This window comes from Parasteatoda tepidariorum, chromosome 1, assembly GCF_043381705.1.
Source record: "Parasteatoda tepidariorum isolate YZ-2023 chromosome 1, CAS_Ptep_4.0, whole genome shotgun sequence".
Lineage (NCBI taxonomy): Eukaryota > Metazoa > Arthropoda > Arachnida > Araneae > Theridiidae > Parasteatoda > Parasteatoda tepidariorum.
This window is the reverse complement of record NC_092204.1, coordinates 62,504,536-62,523,301: the sequence shown is the minus strand read 5'-3', so window position 1 is coordinate 62,523,301 and position 18,766 is coordinate 62,504,536. Positions and strand designations below refer to the sequence as shown.

General features: G+C 25.9%; 1 protein-coding gene across 1 annotated transcript in view; it reads right to left on the bottom strand.

The window, feature by feature from the left end:
* LOC107441846 (casein kinase II subunit alpha) overlaps window positions 1-18,449 on the bottom strand; it is a gene marked incomplete at its 5' end in the record, with an annotated part of 28,654 nt that extends 10,205 nt beyond the window's left edge. The window contains 9 exon segments of the mRNA XM_021144353.3: window positions 387-488; window positions 3,031-3,141; window positions 4,377-4,460; window positions 4,548-4,607; window positions 4,719-4,769; window positions 6,767-6,868; window positions 9,924-10,035; window positions 10,418-10,584; window positions 18,314-18,449. Coding sequence (XP_021000012.1) covers window positions 387-488; window positions 3,031-3,141; window positions 4,377-4,460; window positions 4,548-4,607; window positions 4,719-4,769; window positions 6,767-6,868; window positions 9,924-10,035; window positions 10,418-10,512 — 717 coding nt within the window.
* Between the last annotated feature and the right edge of the window lie 317 nt (window positions 18,450-18,766).

The following is an 18,766-nucleotide window of genomic DNA, read 5'->3' as shown; positions in this document are numbered from 1 at the left end:
ATGAAAAACTATATGATTTTAAAACAAATAATCAACATAATAAAATAAATGTGTAAATTAGGAATAAAATTGTTTTCTCATAAAAAAAAAACAATTATTTGATAAAAAATAGTGATTGACATCTTCTTAAAAAATAGAATATATTTTTTTAATAAAAAGTGCAAAGCAAATACAGTTATTTAAAGATATGAAACATATAATATTAAAATAACAAATCAGTAAAAAGAAATTGGCCCTCAAAATCTAATTTAAAATTTATCGATCTTTCCCCCCCCCCCAATTCAAACCTTACCACTGTTCAAGGAAAAATTATGAACATAAAAGGCAGAGGGGAGGGGGAGAGAATTGTGTATTTCATAATTACAAATATACGGTAAACGACTTACCTGATCATAATTATCATGGCCATGGAAGAAAGGTTCTTTTCTGAATATCATACTAGCCAGCATGCAACCTAAACTCCACATGTCTAAAGAATAATCATACATCTGAAAATGAAATATATATATATATTTAAAAAAATTAAATTTCTTATACTCAGCATAAATAGTGTTACAGTCTGGCTACACTACTACTGTCCTTAAAAAAATGCCTTATGGCAAGAATCTGATAAAATCGTACATACATCAGTTATCTCTAATGAGCTGCCTTTTTTTTTATGAAAAAGTTTTTTGAAAATGCTGTCTCCTTTTAAAAAAATACTTTGTCGAATATTTGGTTGAACATTCGGCAAAAGGGCCAAATAACTTATATTAGTCGAATATTTGTGACAATCTCCAATTGAAAACAAAAACTGGAGAACAAGATTTAACTTTGAGCTATACAAGATTTAAAAACAATGTATTATTAAATACATAAAAATAAATAGAATGAATTGGATGCACCACATGATTCAAATGAGTGATAACAATACAATAAAAAAGATATGCTCTTAGAACAAGAAAGTGAAGAACGCAATTGAGATGGACAGCAATTAAAGAAAAGAATTGGGAATCAAAGATAAATTGGAAGTCGTTATGGAGAAATTTTCAGATGAAGTAAATTAGGCTGTCTGGCCAACTATGATGATGATAGTAAAATAGATGATTTACTTTTTCAAAAAAAATACTCTACCGAATATTCAGAAAAAAGGCCGAATACTGAATAGTGGCCAAATATTTGTTTCATAGCTATAAAAAATTATTATCATTTCTTCATATCAAATCATCATTTCACACATTATATGCCTTCAAATCTAACTGAAATATTACGAACATTTTATAGAATTTCTAAGAATTTATTTAACGTTTATCACTAAAAATCTCAAAAAAATTTTAATCTTTTATTTTTAGTTCAAAATATAATTTAAAATCACCATTACAGTAATATTGCACCACAAAAAAAAACATAAGAAATAATACAGGGAATAAACGATTATTATTCAATGTAAGTTTTTTTCTAATCTAAATAGCTGCATCAAAAGAATTGAAGAATTTGCATCAAAAAATTAACAATTATGCAAAAAGGGTTTCAGTAAAAAATTTTAAGCAAAATTTCTGTAATTACAATTTTTTCAGGATTTTGGCTATAGTTTAAATTTTTCTTGAGATTAAGTCAATTTTAGATCTTCCAAATATTCTACATCTTTCAGACTTTCCTTTAAGCAAATGAATTGGGGATTTTGTGTCAAGATTGTTTTCAAGGTAATTTTGTAAAAAGATTGTTTTCAGAGTAATTTTGAGAAAGGTTTAAGTTCAGAAGCAAATTTAAATATAATGTTTTACAATAAAACTTTTACTAACATTCTGTTTATAACATTAAAAATTAACATAAAAAAGTAAATTATTACCATTATTTATAAATAATTTTATAGCAAGATAAATTCAGAGTTCATTCTAAGCTGGGTTAGCGGGGCACCATGCTTGCTCTTTAAATAAAAAATTATGCCCCGCATGCCCTAAGAATCTGAATATGCTCCCCGACATATTAAGGGGGAATGACCTATTAGCGTAAATTTTTTGGTAAATCCACATCACATGGTTCTCTGATCGTGTTTCGGACGTAATTTATCATCCCCCCTCCCAGTGTTTCCCCATGGTTTTTCAAATTCCGATATATTTAATACGTTATTACGAATTGCGCATTTTGAATTGAGCAGTCACTTTTTTTAAGCATTCAATTTGTGACAATTCCATCGTAATTTCAAGTTATTTGATATTAATTTTTTTGGAAGATTTTGTCTGCCCTTTTCACATGGTTCTTTGAATTTGATATTCTTAATACGATGTTATTACGTCTTACGAATTAACAATTAGGGTTATCTATATTTGATACGTTCAATTTGTGACGATTCTATCGTAATTAATAATATCGTAATTATAGCATTTGATTATGGTTTTTTCGGAAGTTATTAATTATTTTTTGGCCCTTTTACACGATTTTTAAAATTCCGATGTGTTTAATACGATGTTCGAATTTGAGCTATCGCGATTTTATATGTGTCAATTCCACGCCATTTTTGATCGATTTTACGACAGTTATTTATCATTTTATCGACCCCTTTCACGTTATTTTTTAAATTCCGATATTTTTAATACTACGTTAGATTCTTGACAATTTCTTTATAATTTCCCATCTTTGGATGATATTGGGCCGTTCAAAAAGTTAGTGTCAATTCTATAATACTAGATAACATATCAGCACGAGCTCCAGAAAACCTAATAGTTGTATTGGCAGTTATTTATAATTGTATCAGACTTTTGCATATGGTTTTTATCCTTTTTGTGATAGGTGTCCTTTTCAGTTTCTAGCACCCTGCCCTTTTCAAGGTCTAGAATGAGCACTGATAAATTTACAAAAAACAATCAAATTACACATAACAAGACCAAGAATATTAGTAGCATGTAAATTAAACTATAAAGTGTTAAGAAACTTAAAATTTTATGAAAGCTCCTTTAATGAATTATGATTTTTTTTTTCTTTCTATATTGTTTCTAAGCAAGGCCGGTTAAAATAACATTAACCATACCTACCCATGGTTATGGCACTTACCTGATAGTCTACCAAGAGCTCAGGTCCTTTAAAATAACGAGAGGCAACTCTGACATTATATTCTTGGCCGGGATGGTAAAACTCAGCAAGACCCCAATCAATCAAACGTAACTAAAAAGAAAACATTTTGAGTTTGACTTTAATTGCAAACCAGAAGTAATATATTTTAAGCAGCAACAATATTTTTAAAAGTTATTTACAGTAACCAAATTATTAATCATCTGTTTTCTTCTAGACAAATTTAATTTTTCAGAAAATGAGCCAAGCATTCTCCTGCAAGGTATTCAAGTTTTACATTTAAAAATCCTTGGGAAAGAAGGGGGAATAATGAGGACAAAAGGAAAGAAACATTTTATTTCCACATTCCATTACTTTTCAACCTTTTTAGTAAAATATAGAATTTATTGAGGAAAATAAGATTGACAACTTGCCAAATTTATTTTAACTCCTGCTTCATATAGCCAACTTTTAATTGCTTACTTTTGATAAATAATGGAAGGTATTTTGAAATTAGTGTTCAATTCACATGCTTATGGGAAGGAGATGGTCCACATAAAACTTGTCCAACAAAAAGTTTACTCAATAATACAGTACAGAACCCGTTATCCGGAAATCAGAAAACCAAAAAATCGGAACAAAATTCAATAAATTTTAGCGCCATTTTAAAAAAAAAAAAAATTTGCCTCAAGATTTTAGGATTTTTTGTTTCTTTTTTGAAAGATTTTTACTTTACCATTACTTTGGAAATAATCATTAGTGTATTCCTTCATCGTTTTTTCTTCTTTTTAAGATTATTTCCAAAAAAACATTTTTTTTGTTGGATCTAACAATAAACAAACGGCTTTTTGTAGCGATTCAGAAAACTGGAAAAATCAGTTATCCGGAATAGCGTTATCCGGAATAGCGATGGTCCCGATCGTTCCGGATAATCGGTTCCCTTCTGTAACATCAATTTTTCTTTAACAAAGCTTTAAGTTTAAGTAGGTTAAGTTTAAACACTAGTGGTAAGGACACAGAATCTTGAGTTCCCACTCTCTTGTAAGACAACCACCAGAAAGAATAAAGGCAGAATTCATATAAAAATGAAAAACTATTACGTCATTTTCTTTAACTTAATTGTGTTAAAAAAAGCAAAATGATAAAAGCTCCAAATTTATAAGAGTAACAGTAAAAATATTAGAAACTTTAAAGAAAGTTCAAATTTCTTACCTTCTTGATTACAATAAAATTATACATTAAATTTAAAAATTTGCATGCACATATTAATCATACATTAAATTTAAAAATTTGCTACATGAAAAAAATAACTAGAGACATTAGGTAAGGTTAGAGAACAGATATATTACTTTTCTATTTTCATGGTCAATCATAACATTGTGGGGTTTAACATCTCGATGCATGATGCCCATGCTATGACTGTAATCTAAAGCCTGAAATATACATAAAATCATGTCAAAATCAAATACAAAATCTAAAAACAAAATGTAGTAAATAAAAAAAAAATTGCAGATACTTACCTTTAACAATTCATAAAGGTAAAATCTAATGTCATAATCTGTAAGAGTTTGATACAATTGCTGGAAAAAAGTAATAATTTTAATCAATCATTTTAGTCCAAATTCGAAAATAGATTATAAGAAGTTGTAATAGCTAACAGACATTATTTTTTTATTTATTTTAAGACTTACTTTGAAATCTGTATTATTCACATGTTCAAATATTAGTGCTGGAGTTCTTGACTAAAATAAGTAAAACATAAATAAAGTTAATGACATTTATATTAATAGCATATAAATTAGAAATAACAATTTCTAATTAAATTCTTCAAATAAAGGAATTATGAAACTTTTATTCATTGAATTTATATAAGCAGTACATTATACCACTTATAAAAAATTAAAATAATATGCTTTTAAAATTTAAAAAAAAAAACATTAAAGAGAATTTAAATGTGAGAATTTATTCAGTTTACTAGATAGAATAAGAAAATTATTCTTAAAAAATTCAATAAATCTCATTAAATGAAAAAAAAAATTTCAAAGCGAAAATAAAAAAATTTAAAACATTACAACTTAAGTTTTATCCCAAAATATAGAATTACTTTATAATTAAAAACAAGTTTTATGAGTGTAGCATTAATTGAGTTTTTTTTTTTTCCTCAATGTTTTCTATTATCATGAAGATAAAAATATAATATTTGAATAAATCTGTTGGTTAGATAATTAAGCCTCAGTACTAACTACTTTTGTGCAAAATATTATTAGGTGACCAAATCAGAATATTTACATAAAACTGATTCATCTGGTAAACAAATGGAAAATAGAAACTGTGAGGCCAGTCACATACCAAACTATATGACTATAACAGCTAGCTAAAAACTATATACATATATATAAATTTTTATTTCTTTAAAAAAAATCCACATTTGCACAACAAATAGAAATTTAAATTAAAACTGGTATAAGTTAAATTTTTTTTCACAAGAAAACAGTTTCTATTTTATTTATTTATTTTTTTAGCCATTCAAACCCTAAAACTTACATACTTATGCAATAAATCTATTTTCATAATGTGATCAATAAATGGTTAATTTATTTTTTGTTAACATCACGAACAACAAAACCTCATAAATATGTACTAAATATTTGACACAAAGTAAATATACTTAAGTAAGGATCAAAAAGTTATATAAACGAAAGGTTGAACGGGAAAATGAAAAATAAAGGAAATTTTAAAGAGTTCAATAATGGTTGGATTTTTTTCTGTGTTGTTTATTGATATATTTTAAGAAAATTGTTTCTTTCATTCCTTTGTGATAGATACATACATTGTGGGGCATACTGGGGAATTTTTGCTTTTAGTATAACGTACATACCGTGTTAAAGACAACTTTTTAAAAACTCCAAAATTTTGCAAAACTTAGATGGTATACTTTTACACTGGTAATAAAGTAGGACATTTGTTGATCGTGAAATATAGATACATTAATAAACAATGAGATAAATATAAATACTATCAATTTACGCCTTTCATAAACTATTTATAATATGTTATATACAATTCATTTTGTGTATTTTTTTTAAATATATATTTTTTACATTTAAAGGTTATTTTTAAAAAAAATTTTTGAATTATATTTAGAAAAAATATTCCATAAAACTACAAGTCTAAAGTTTCCAGAAATTGATCCATGTCAGATTCAAAGACATTAGCAGCATTGTCATACACCTTACAGCATTTGTTAATACATCTTTATTTGAGAGCAAATGTATCACATCCAGCGCGAACATTAATAAATATTTTTAACTTGAGAAAATTTTGTAGATTTAATAACTTATTTTTTTGTTTTAAAAATTTCCATATTTTTTTCAGCCTAAACAGTTAACTTAACCCCCAACATGCCAGAAATTTGCAACCTCGAAATTAAAAATAGAGGGTCAACTTATATATGGGGATATATGGTAACTGTTTTCAAATACCTGTTTCTGAAAGTGTTACAAGAAAGAACTGCTACTTAAATCAAAGAATAGTTTGAGTTTTATGTTGGTTCTAATTGCAGTTCAGCTGCAGTAAGAACATCTCACCTATTCAGGTTTTTCTTTTTTTATCATTGGCATAAGTACTATGGATTGCAAACTGTTATTTCAAAAGATACAAGACAAAACAGGCAAAGACAAATTTAAAATATTCTCTTAGCAATGAAAGAAATAATAATACATAATTTAAGGGTACTTACTACAAAATCTTTAACTACTGCTTGAAGTGCAATTATATTAGGTCCTCCTCTCAAATTTTCCAAAATTTTGATTTCTCTTTTTATCTTCTTTTTTTTAACAGGCTGAAAAATTCAAAACAGATTGGGATAATCAACAAATAATAGTGAAATTCATTAAGCTAAAAAAAAAAGTAAACTTGCAATTTAACTGCTTGTGCTGGAAAAACGTGATTTCCGCATAAAATCGCAAGACATGATGTACATGTTAGAAGGCAATTTTCAAAAATGACAAAGAAGCTTGTAGTACAGAAATAGAAAAGATTGTTCAGATTTCCATAAAGCATTGAAAACACAAAACCTTGCAGAGCATTGCAATTGACTGTTTTGGTATGAGCATCTGAATTTCTTACAAGTGCTTAATACTTTTAGCACTAATAAAAGTAAACATACTCATTTCCATTTTTTTTTTTTTTAAACATGGCAAAATATTTTTACTATAAAATTCATTAGCAATTTAAGTGTTTTAAAAAAATTGCTTAGTGTACTAAATGTTAAGCAAAATACCATCTAATATTGATTAAATTATACAAATAGTAATTTTCTCAAAATATGAACTTTTGCTTAAGCCAATTAGCCAAATTTCAAAGCATTATAAACTTGATTCTAATAATTTTTAGTATAAGATTATACATTTAAATAAATAAATCAATGACCAGCAATAAAAAAAACTAAAAAAGTAGAGCCAGTCTTAAATTAATTGGAATTGCACAAAAAAATTTAATTACTGCCCCATCATTTAAAGGCTTTAAAAATTCATGAAGAAAATTATTTTAAGAATTAATAAATAATTAATTGCAAATTTAATTGATATAAAAAAAGGACTATATCTAGAATTTTAAGAAATAACAAGAGTTTCTATGAGAACTTTTACTATTTCATTGTAAAAACATCTTTATATCACTCATATTTTTATATTACTTTAAGACCAAATTTTGTAACCAATGCTTTATCCTTTTTAATTTCAAAATATTTTTTTCTTAACTACATCCCATTTAATCTATAATAATAATTAACGAACATAATAGATATTTTTTATTTGATATTTTAAAATATGTTTTGTATAGTTCATCCAAATAGTTTATTAAAAATTGGCTCTAGTGACATCCTTTAAATGACACATAATTTCATTTTTTGGCTATCTTGTGCATGCAACCAATATATATATATATATATATTATTCTAAAATTAAAAAATGAAGAGTATTTGAAACTGAAGTTGTAAATTTCTATAATGAGTAAAGATTATTATTTTTTTATGAAACTAAATTCTTATTTATACTCACAATTTTTCAAATAAAAATTTTGAAGAAAAAATTTATATTTAGACATTGATATTATTGAAATGAAAACTTGACTTTCTGTACTCTGAGTAAGTAAGCACTAATTTATTTAAAATATATGATTCAATATTGTTATATAATAAATAATAATCATAAATTAATGTGGTGAAGAAATATTACGATACACAAAAATATTAAATTGCAAAGTGGTACATTTTGAATGTTGATGAATAGGTGTGTAAAAGGCTAAAAAAAGAATAATTTTGCAAGTATTCTGAGCTATGTAATTGCTAATAAGAGTAAAAAGATAACATAGAAAAACCAAGCAATATTTTAATTCATAATTTAGAAAATAAATAAATAAAAATGTCGGTAATTTTTTTTTTTTTTGCTATTAAGTTTTATTTTACAAAGTTGATATTTTGATCTTCTAAAACAAACTATAGTTGGAGAGGAAAAAACAGAAAGTGTTTATAATTATTTAAATACTTGTAAGTAGATTATTATAACTTTATCTCAATATTAAGAAATAGCAGTCATAAATTTGCTTTTAAGTTTCGTAATTTTGCATTCCTATGTTTACAATGTTAATATTACTGTCCCTTTTAAGTGGATTTTTTGGTAGAGACAGTAATAACAAAAAAATTATTTTTACCAAATATATGAACAGGGTTATCACTTTAATCTGGAAAAAAAATTCACTGCGTTTTCCCAGTAATTACACAATATATTAAGAGGAAAACACAACCATTGTGTTCTTGTGTGTGCCATATTGGGCTAACTATTCTAGTTTTAATTGCTGGAAGAACTTAGAGAAAAAAGGAACAGCAAAACATACTTAAAACAAATAGTGCTATAATATAGCTGAAATATCATTTTTAAATATCCCATAAATTGCTATTTGAGTGGTCATCATTTTTTAAAAGACAAAAATAACAAATTCCTCGTATTTGTCCAGCTTGTAAAGAAAAACTTAAAATTTCCTTCATTTCCCCAGCTATTTTAGGTAAATTCCCTGTATTTCAAGGTTTTCCCTTTTCTTCTCGCGAAATGGCAACCCTGATGAAAAACCATTTCATTTCTCGAATAAAATTATCCATATTCCATAAAAGTAAGTTGCATTTTGTGCAAAAAAAAAATTTTTTTTACTAGCTAGAAATTTCTTAGAAGAACATTAGGGGAACAGTAATTAGATTCAATAAAGTCGAACAAAAATTTAAGTTGAAACTAAGCGTAATGAAGCTTTAAAAAATGGTATTGCAATTAAACATTACCTGTAAAAAAAAAGAGTTATCTTAATACCCTGGAAATTATTCTTTATTCAACTAGAGTCATCTATAGTGTTTTATCGTCACATTTAATACTTGAGACGGTAATTAAACAAAAGATAGAAGCACATACAAAATTATGTGTAGAACAAAATATACTAATTATTCTTAGAATATTGATGATACATATTCAAGTACATAGTTTTTTTATAACAGATAATGTAAGTCTTTTATAAAACAGTAAATTACTTAGAAAATTCATAAATGTGTGTTGGGGACATGGAAAAGTAACAACAATTAATCAACATTTTATTTATTTAATTATTTTAAAAACAAAATGTGTTTGAAGAGTAATATAGCTTAAGGACTTAAAACTTAACGAATTGAGAAAATAACCCATATACTTATTAATAATATACCTGAAAATTCAATTAAAGGAAGAATTTGAATACTCTTAAATGAAACAAAATAGATTGTTTTCCAAATTATACAATGTTAAAAACATTTTTCTACATTTAAACAAAACATATAAGGGCATAAAAAAAAGCAAAATTCTATAAATAAAATGTACCTTCAATATTTTAACAACACATTTTTCATTATTTGATACATTGATGGCTTCAAATACTTCACTGTATTTTCCTCTGCCTAGTTTTCTTACAAGTTGATAGTTATCTTGATTTCTGCAAACACCATAAAAAAATTCATTGATTAAATTGCAAACCATAACAAAAATTAAATAATTAAACATTTGATTTAATTTAATAAGATATTGATTATTTTAATTTTAGACTTATTCCAATTCTATGGAAGTTGATAATAATTAGCAAACCAAAAAAAAAAAATTATGGATAAATTGTTTGTCCAAAAAAACTGTAAAATCGAACAACGTCCTAGAACAACCAAAAGTACATTTTTTTATTACTTAGGCTGTTAAAAAAAATTTTTTTAAAGAAACTTAATTTACAATATTTAAAAATATTTTTCAAAATATGTTACTCTAACAAAAAAGTATTTAAAAAATTAAAACAAGATTATAAGTTATATATGCAAAATATTGCTTACCCCCATTCTACAACATGAGATTCATAATCCCAATATTCTCTTGGGCGGTGAGAATTGACATCAGCATAAACTCTGGCTCGACTAGGCAATGGCATGTTGCGAAAAGGTAAAGAAACAAAGAATTTCAATAATTTTGAAGCCACCAAAGTGAGACAGCATCAAACGGCCTATAAAATAAACAAAGTAATTACGCAGGAGTAAATAAACATTTTTCTTTTACAATTAAATAATGAAAAACTTCCAATATGACCTATAGAATAATCAGGGTTTGCAAAAACCTAGGTTTTTGAGAAAAAACCCAGTCCATTGAGAAAAAACCCATGTGGGTTTTCATGAAGAAAAAAAACAATTTTGCATGATTATAAATGAGTTTTTTCAAGTATATATCCTAAAAGCAAACTTAAATATAATAAATTTAAGCATAAGATACATTTAATGATGAAAACATATAGCTTAATTATTCATATTGCTTGATTACCAAAAGGATTAAAAGAATGGTATTAAGAATAACTATTTCAGTCATTTTTTGCCTTCTAAATGAATAATAAATTGCATAATGATGAAGTTACTGAAATGATTATTTGTAAAATATAAAGCATACGAAGTTATGTGATTAGTTTAAAATAATAAATAAACACGTAGTTTGCTTTAAGTTAGTGAAAGGAATTTTTAAAATTCCTTGTAAAAATTCATGAAATGAAATGCGGTGGTCTTTTAGTCGAATATGGGATGTATTTTACATTATATGGATTCTTTATGCTTTACAATTTACAAATAATTATCAACTTTTATCTTTATTATACATTTTGCTTTTGAAATGAATGAAAAAAAAAACTAATAAAGTTTAAACACTTGTTTTCTAACCATTCCAAGTATAAAATGTAAGATTTTAAAATAAACATACAGAAATACTCAATTATTTTAATTAAGAATTAGGTATGAATGAGCACATTATGAACAACCAATATATACGATATGCATTCACATTTCATTACATGTTCAATTATATGTTCACTATAGTTTAATCTTTCTTTTGTATATCAATATATTTCATTAAATAAAATATTAGCAAACAAAACTAAGATACATAAATATTTAATTAAATAAATTTTTTGTACTTGTTAAAATGTAAAATATAAATTTAAAATATCAGAAATTTCCTATTATTGAAATATTTAAACATAACAGAAATTGTTTAGTCCCTAAATGATTTCACAGTTTGAACTGTACTAATCTATAATCCGAAAATCCAGCTGTCATAAGAGAAGCAGTGAATATTTGAGTAATTAGATGAGATTTTTTGGCTTTCAACTGATGATCTAAATTATGGTTTTTTGCCAAATTCGGGGTTCAATATTCTAAATTTTGTCTTTAAATATAAATTTTTTTACAAAAGGTACAGTTGATGGAAACAGGTATAGTCTATAATTGAGATCTTATTATAAAATGTGGCTATTTTCGTCTATTCTTTTACACATAAACAATAGGTACAGTTTTTTTTTTCAACTGAAAAATTTATTTTCAGACATACTTTGTCTAAAAAAATCATATTCATTTTGAAGGGTTGGATGCATGTAATATATATCCGAAAATGTCTTTTAACCAGCCCTAAAGGGTTCATTCATCAAAAAAAAAAAAAAAAAAGCTTTTAAGTTGTTTATCCATCAATAATTTTTAGTTTACTTTCTTGGAAAAAATTTGTGCATAGTGATTGTTTTTTAGAATGTATTTAATTTTTTTTATAAACTACAAATTTTTCTCTTATTTTGATAATGAGTGAATATTAGTTTTCGAAATACACACATAAAATAGTATAAGAGTGTAATTTAAAAATTGTTGAGGATGAAAATCAGTTATCACATAATATTTAATAAATTTTTTACGGTATTAAGTGAGTGCCCTTTTACAACTCAAAATCTTTTTATTCTGACGAAACAACCCCCAGCGAAAGTCCAAAAACCAATGGTCCTGAGAAACGCGGAATTCAGCGAGATTCCCAGAAAAATCCTGCTCCTAATTTTTGGACCTAGAAGGATAATACGAAGAACTCGGAATACTGGGATACCCCCGTAGTACAATCACCCCTGAACAAGAAACAGAATGTAAACAAGTTCTTGTTTTATTAAAAAAGTTTATTATTTTTCATTATTTATCCTTATGAAATAACATAATTTATCAATATTAAAAGAACTATTTCTGTCATTTTTTGCNAAAAACCTAGGTTTTTAAGAAAAAACCCAGTTCATTGAGAAAAAACCCATGTGGGTTTTCATGAAAGAAAAAAAACAATTTTGCATGATTATAAATGAGTTTTTTCAAGTATATATTCTAAAAGCAAACTTATATATAATAAATTTAAACATAAGATAAATTTAACGATAAAAACATATAGCTTAATTATTCATATTGCTTGATTACCAAAAGGATTAAAAGAATGGTAATAAGAATAACTATTTCTGTCATTTTTTGCCTTCTAAATGAATAATAAATTGCATCATGATGAAGTTACTGAAATGATTCTTTGTAAAATGTAAAGCATAAGAAGTTATGTGATTACTTTAAAATTATAAATAAACACGTAGTTTGCTTTAAGTTAGTGAACGGAATTTTTAAAATTCATTGTAAAAATTCAAGAAATGAAATGCGGTGGTCTTTTAGTCGAATATGAGATGCATTTCTCATTATATGGATTCTTTGAGCTTTACAATGTACAAATAATTATCAACTTTTATCTTTATTATACATTTTGCTTTTGAAATGAATGAAAAAAAAACTAATCAAGTTTAAACACTTGTTTTCAAACCATTCCAAGTACAAAATGTAAGATTTTAAAATAAACATGCAGAAATACTCAATAAATTTAATTAATAATTACGAATGAATGAGCACATTATGAACAACCAATATATACGATATGCATTCACATTTCATTACATGTTCAATTATATGTTCACTATAGTTTAATCTTTCTTTTGTATATCAATATATTTCATTAAATAAAATATTAGCAAACAAAACTAAGATACATAAATATTTAATTAAATAAATTTTTTGTACTCTTTAAAATGTAAAATATAAATTTAAAATATCAAGAAATCTCTATTTCCTATTATTAAAATATTTAAACATAACAGAAATTGTTTAGTCCCTAAATGATTTCACAGTTTGAAGTGTACTAATCTATAATCAGAAAATAATTTTTCTATTCCAGCTGTCATAAGAAAAGCAGTGAATATTTGAGTAATTAAATGAGGTTTTTTGGCTTTCAACTGATGTTCTAAATTATGGTTTTTTGCCAAATTCGGGGTTCAATATTCTAAATTTTATCTTTAAATATAGATTTTTTTGCAAAAGGTACAGTTGATGAAAAAAGTCTATTATAGAGATCTTATTATAAAATGTGGCTATCCGTTAGGACTGGGTTATAAATCGATATATCGCGACACATCGATTTAACGCCTGTATCGGAAGGCCGATACAGCGACTTTCGTTCCAGGTGATGCATCAGAAATATGATTTAAGCCGTCGAGTAAAGAAGACGAACGATATAGCGATACAAGAAACGCAGGGATCTCTTACATTCCGATGGCAACTCACGCTGGGGAAGACGATGTACGTTTCGTTATATTGAAACGGCCTTGATTGATGAGCGGTAGAATCAGAATCAGTTTTGAGAACATATATCGTGATCTCGCATGTTCGTTTCCGCACCTCTTAGTTTTTTTGCTTCTTTGTCGCGACTTGATATCGTTTCTTGTAGATTGTTTGCAGTGGGACTGACTTTGCGATAGCCGTCGTTACCTTGTTCTGAACGTAATCTATTATTGAAAAGAATATATAAAAAAGTATTTCTTATTTAATTCGGTAATTTTTTTTGAAACAAAACTTTCTTTTTTATTTTCAAATGTGAAAATTAATTTTGATATTATATGTTTAAGTATTATTTTACATTATGGAATTTATTACAAACGGAAATCTAATTTAAGGTGCCAATAAAGAATTAAATTGAAAAGTAATTAAATTTGTTAGGCTATGTTTTACTTTATTTGAATTGATTAAAAACTTTTTGGATAAAATAATAATTTATTGGGTTTTAATTACTGGTTTAAAATTTATAAGTTGTTTTTATTTTTATAAATAAAATTGTAACAATATATAACGCGTATAAATAAAATGTAATGTAAATAAAATGTAACGCGTATAAATAAAATGTAATTGTCAATTAACTTTGTTTATTCAAAAAAATTAGTAATGTTTGCGATTACGACTTCTTTTTTTAAAATCATTTAGCACTTCGTTTCTTCAAATAGTATAATCGTGTTTTTTAATTTTCTTTCAATATTCTCAGTTGAATATATTATCGAATATCATAATTCTTTTGTTTCTATTTTTAAGAAATTAAACCGTACTATGTTTTTTCGTTCAGAATTCGGTAATTATTCAATTTAACTTTATTATTTATGTGAAATAATAATGATAAAAAATAGTGTTGTTTTAAAAGTGTTTTTCTTTTGTTTAATTTATTTAGCACTTTGTTTTAAGCATACAAATAATTTTTAACGAACTTATTTTTCAAATTTTCTGTCTATATTGTTAGGTAAATATATTGATAAATTTCAATTTTATTTATTTTTTTATTATTTATTTTTAAACTAAGAAATATTTCGTTATTTGTGCAATCATTTTTAGAAAATATAGCATTAATATCTTTAAGCAAAACATATACACCAAATTCATAAATTTATTTAAATCAATCTGAGTATTAAGTTTTGATAGAAATCTGACTTTATGCGCCTTACAAGTAAATGAATTTCTAAAATACTATATCGCGATGCAAAACTGACGATGCATCACGATATAAAATTTCTTATATCGCCCAGTCCTACTATCCGTTTCTATTCTTTTACACACAAACAATAGTTTTGTTTTTCTACTGAAAAATTAATTTTTAGACATACTTTGTCTAAAAAAATCATATTCATTTTGAAATGTTGGATGTATGAAATATAAATCCAAAGATGTCTTTTAACATGCCCTAAAGGGTTTATGCATCAAAAAAAAAAAGCTTTTAAGTTGTATCCAATAATCATTTTTAGCCCATTTTTTTCGAAAAAATTTGTGCACATGCACAGTGATTGTTTTTTAGAATGTATTTAATTTTTTTTATAAACTACAAATTTTTCTCTTATTTTGATAACAAGTGAATATTAGTATTTGAAATACATACATAAAATAGTATAAGAGTGTAATTTAAAAATTGTTGAGGATGAAAATCAGTTATTACATAGTATTTAATAAATTATTTACAGTATTAAGTGAGTGTCCCTTTACAACTCAAAATCTTTTCATTCTGAGGAAACAACTCCCAGCGAAAGTCTGAAAATCAACGGTCCTGAGAAACGCGGAATTCAGCAAGATTCCCAGAAAAACCCGGAATTCTGGGATACCCCCGAAGTATACCTGAACAAGAAACAGAATGTAAACAAGTTTTTGTTTTATTAAAAAAGTTTATTATTTTTAATTTTTCATTATTTATCCTTATGAAATAACATAATTTATCAATATTAAAAGCACATTTATTCATATTTAAAGGATTAGGTATTCACTTTTGTTGTTTAATGAATTGCGGAGCTTCTTAAATCTTTTCCTATTATATTGTTTATTAAATGTCTACAACACTAATTTTAATTTGAAAAAAAAATTGACACTCACGAAAGTCAATAAAAATTGGAGTAAGTATTAATGAGAACAGTCATTTTAAGAAAAATTATTAGAACTGATTGAATATTTATGTATATATGATTTTAAGATATGTATATATGATTTTAAGATATGTAAATATGACATTCATAAATGTTGATGATAAATGGTGCAATAGACTTTAAAACAGTAGATACACATAATTCAACCTTCTAGTATGAACCTAGTACGACATTCAATAATACATCAAATGAAAAGAAATAGGGAGATTAGATAGCAATAATAATGTATAATCAGGGGTCTGTCTAGGTTTTTCTGAGAGGTACCTATTTTGTGAAAATTTAGACATAATTTGCAAAAAATTTAAAAATCAACACAAAAATATGGTAAAAATATGGATTTATCGTTTGTTAAGGGATACAAAAATAAAATTTTAAGAAAAAGTATTTTGTGAAATTTTTCCAAAAATTTAATTTGTGAAACTACTGTTTTTCCTAAAGTTGAATTTGTGAATGTACCAATAAACAGTATTAATTCGGCCTGGACGGACTCCTGATAATGAAGCATGCATAATTAATCCGTTACTATGAATAGTTTCATTAACTGTAACAAAGTGACTAACATTTGTTGGTAATCAATATAAAAGCTTAACAAATAAAATTTAGTTCTAAAGACAATTTTGTTTTGAATCATTAAAAGATAATATTTTCTAAAATATATTCTGCTATATAGCTTGATAAACAAGCACAAATTTCCACTCTAATTTTTACTCAAACATATTAGCAAACGACTCAACAATAAAAAAGTTTCTTACGAACATTTTAATAACCATGTAAAACAGAAAAATATTTTGGTTTCTTCTACAGAAATTTCCTAAAGATTTTTCAGGGGAAAACAATGCAGAGAGTTATAGAAAATTTTATTGATTTATTTCATATAACTCAATAATTTAGGGAGATTAATAAAGGCTATTTGTTAGGTAATTACCTGATGTGCCATTTTAGTTTGACTAAGGAAGTTTTAAGCATGCAACTGCGATTCCAAGCTACTACAATTTACCAAACTAAATAATAAATGCCGGATTAAAAACGCAAGCATATACTTAGGTAACAAACCACTAAAAATGTATTTACATCAGAGGATACAACTAATTTATTTTTAAAAAAATCATGTTACAATGTGTAGAAAAATATTATTAAAAGATTTAAATTATTATACCATGATGATATATGGAAAAAAAAATCTATTGCAGATTGCTTATATTAGAGAGATTGCCCATCAGTGAGATAAAATAAATTTGTTCTAAGTTTAAAATACACACTGCTATAATTATACCATTGTTAAAATAATTTCTTTACTAGGAAATTATTTAATATGAACAGCAATATGTTTTACAACAGTGTCTGGATTGATTAACTAGATCTCATATTTACATTGCTTTTAACAGCATGAAGACCATCACACCAAGTTAAAAACATCAAAAATTACAAGCAATAAGTAAAAATACATTACAAAATTTAATTTAGTAACTAAATTATAGGGCTGTTATCATTGAATCATAGTAACCCTAAGTTTTAACAAACTTCTTAGGTACTGATAATTTATAATACAACACAATGTTGAACTAGGGAAATCATTACAGTAATATTTTTTCAAACAAAATCATTATATAAAACATGCAAAATTAAAGTTGGAAGACATCTGATAGCTATGAGAATGCTTTAAAAAATGTTTTACAAGTTATAAAAATCAAATGAAAGTGATGGGGAAAAAATGAACAAACTTAATTGCTATGTCTGTCAAAGAGTAAATATGGTATTTATACAGTTAAAAGACATCAGATTCATAATTTTACTTTTAAAAGGTGCAAAAGATTCCAAACGAAGTATACACGTATGTTTATTTTATTCAGCAATAATGCTTCAAAATATACTAATCAAATTCAAAGCATTAATATGCCCCACACCCTACATACATTCAATACTAAATTAAAAAATAATTTCAATGATCTTTGAATCTGACTTCATATTTACTTGAGATTTCAGACGAAAAGTAATGAGCTTTTGTCGTAATTATCAGATAAACACCGGTTTCATATTTAGTTGACATTTCACATAATTGTACAATAACTAAATAGCGTAATCTGAAATCAAAATCAATTCTTAAAGTTGTATTACTATAATCATGCATACTTACGTTAAAACTTTAATGATCTATTAGTAAATTTAAATTCTTTATGGATTATTCTAAGAAAAGGAAGAAACGGACTTTAGAAATGGGAACACCATCGGCAAAATGGCCGAATACCATGATCATCCATTGGTCGCGTTCCAATATTCGCACTGAAGTGCAATAATCACGTGACCTCAGATACTGCTAGTTCTCACTGCAATTTAGGAATGATTGGTGTGGTTTGGTCGAGTTTTGGGTGTCATTAGCAACCGAAAGCAGACGCTCACCTTGTTTTATTTAATCAAACATTTATATTTTGAATATTCTTCTTTCTTTTCTGAGTATTTTGCTTATTTTTGGGCATTCCATTATGATGTTGATGTTGTTGTTCATTTATGTCACACTAGAGCTGCACAATGGGCTATTGGCGACGATCTGGGAAGCATCCCTGAGGATGATTCGAAGACATGCCATCAC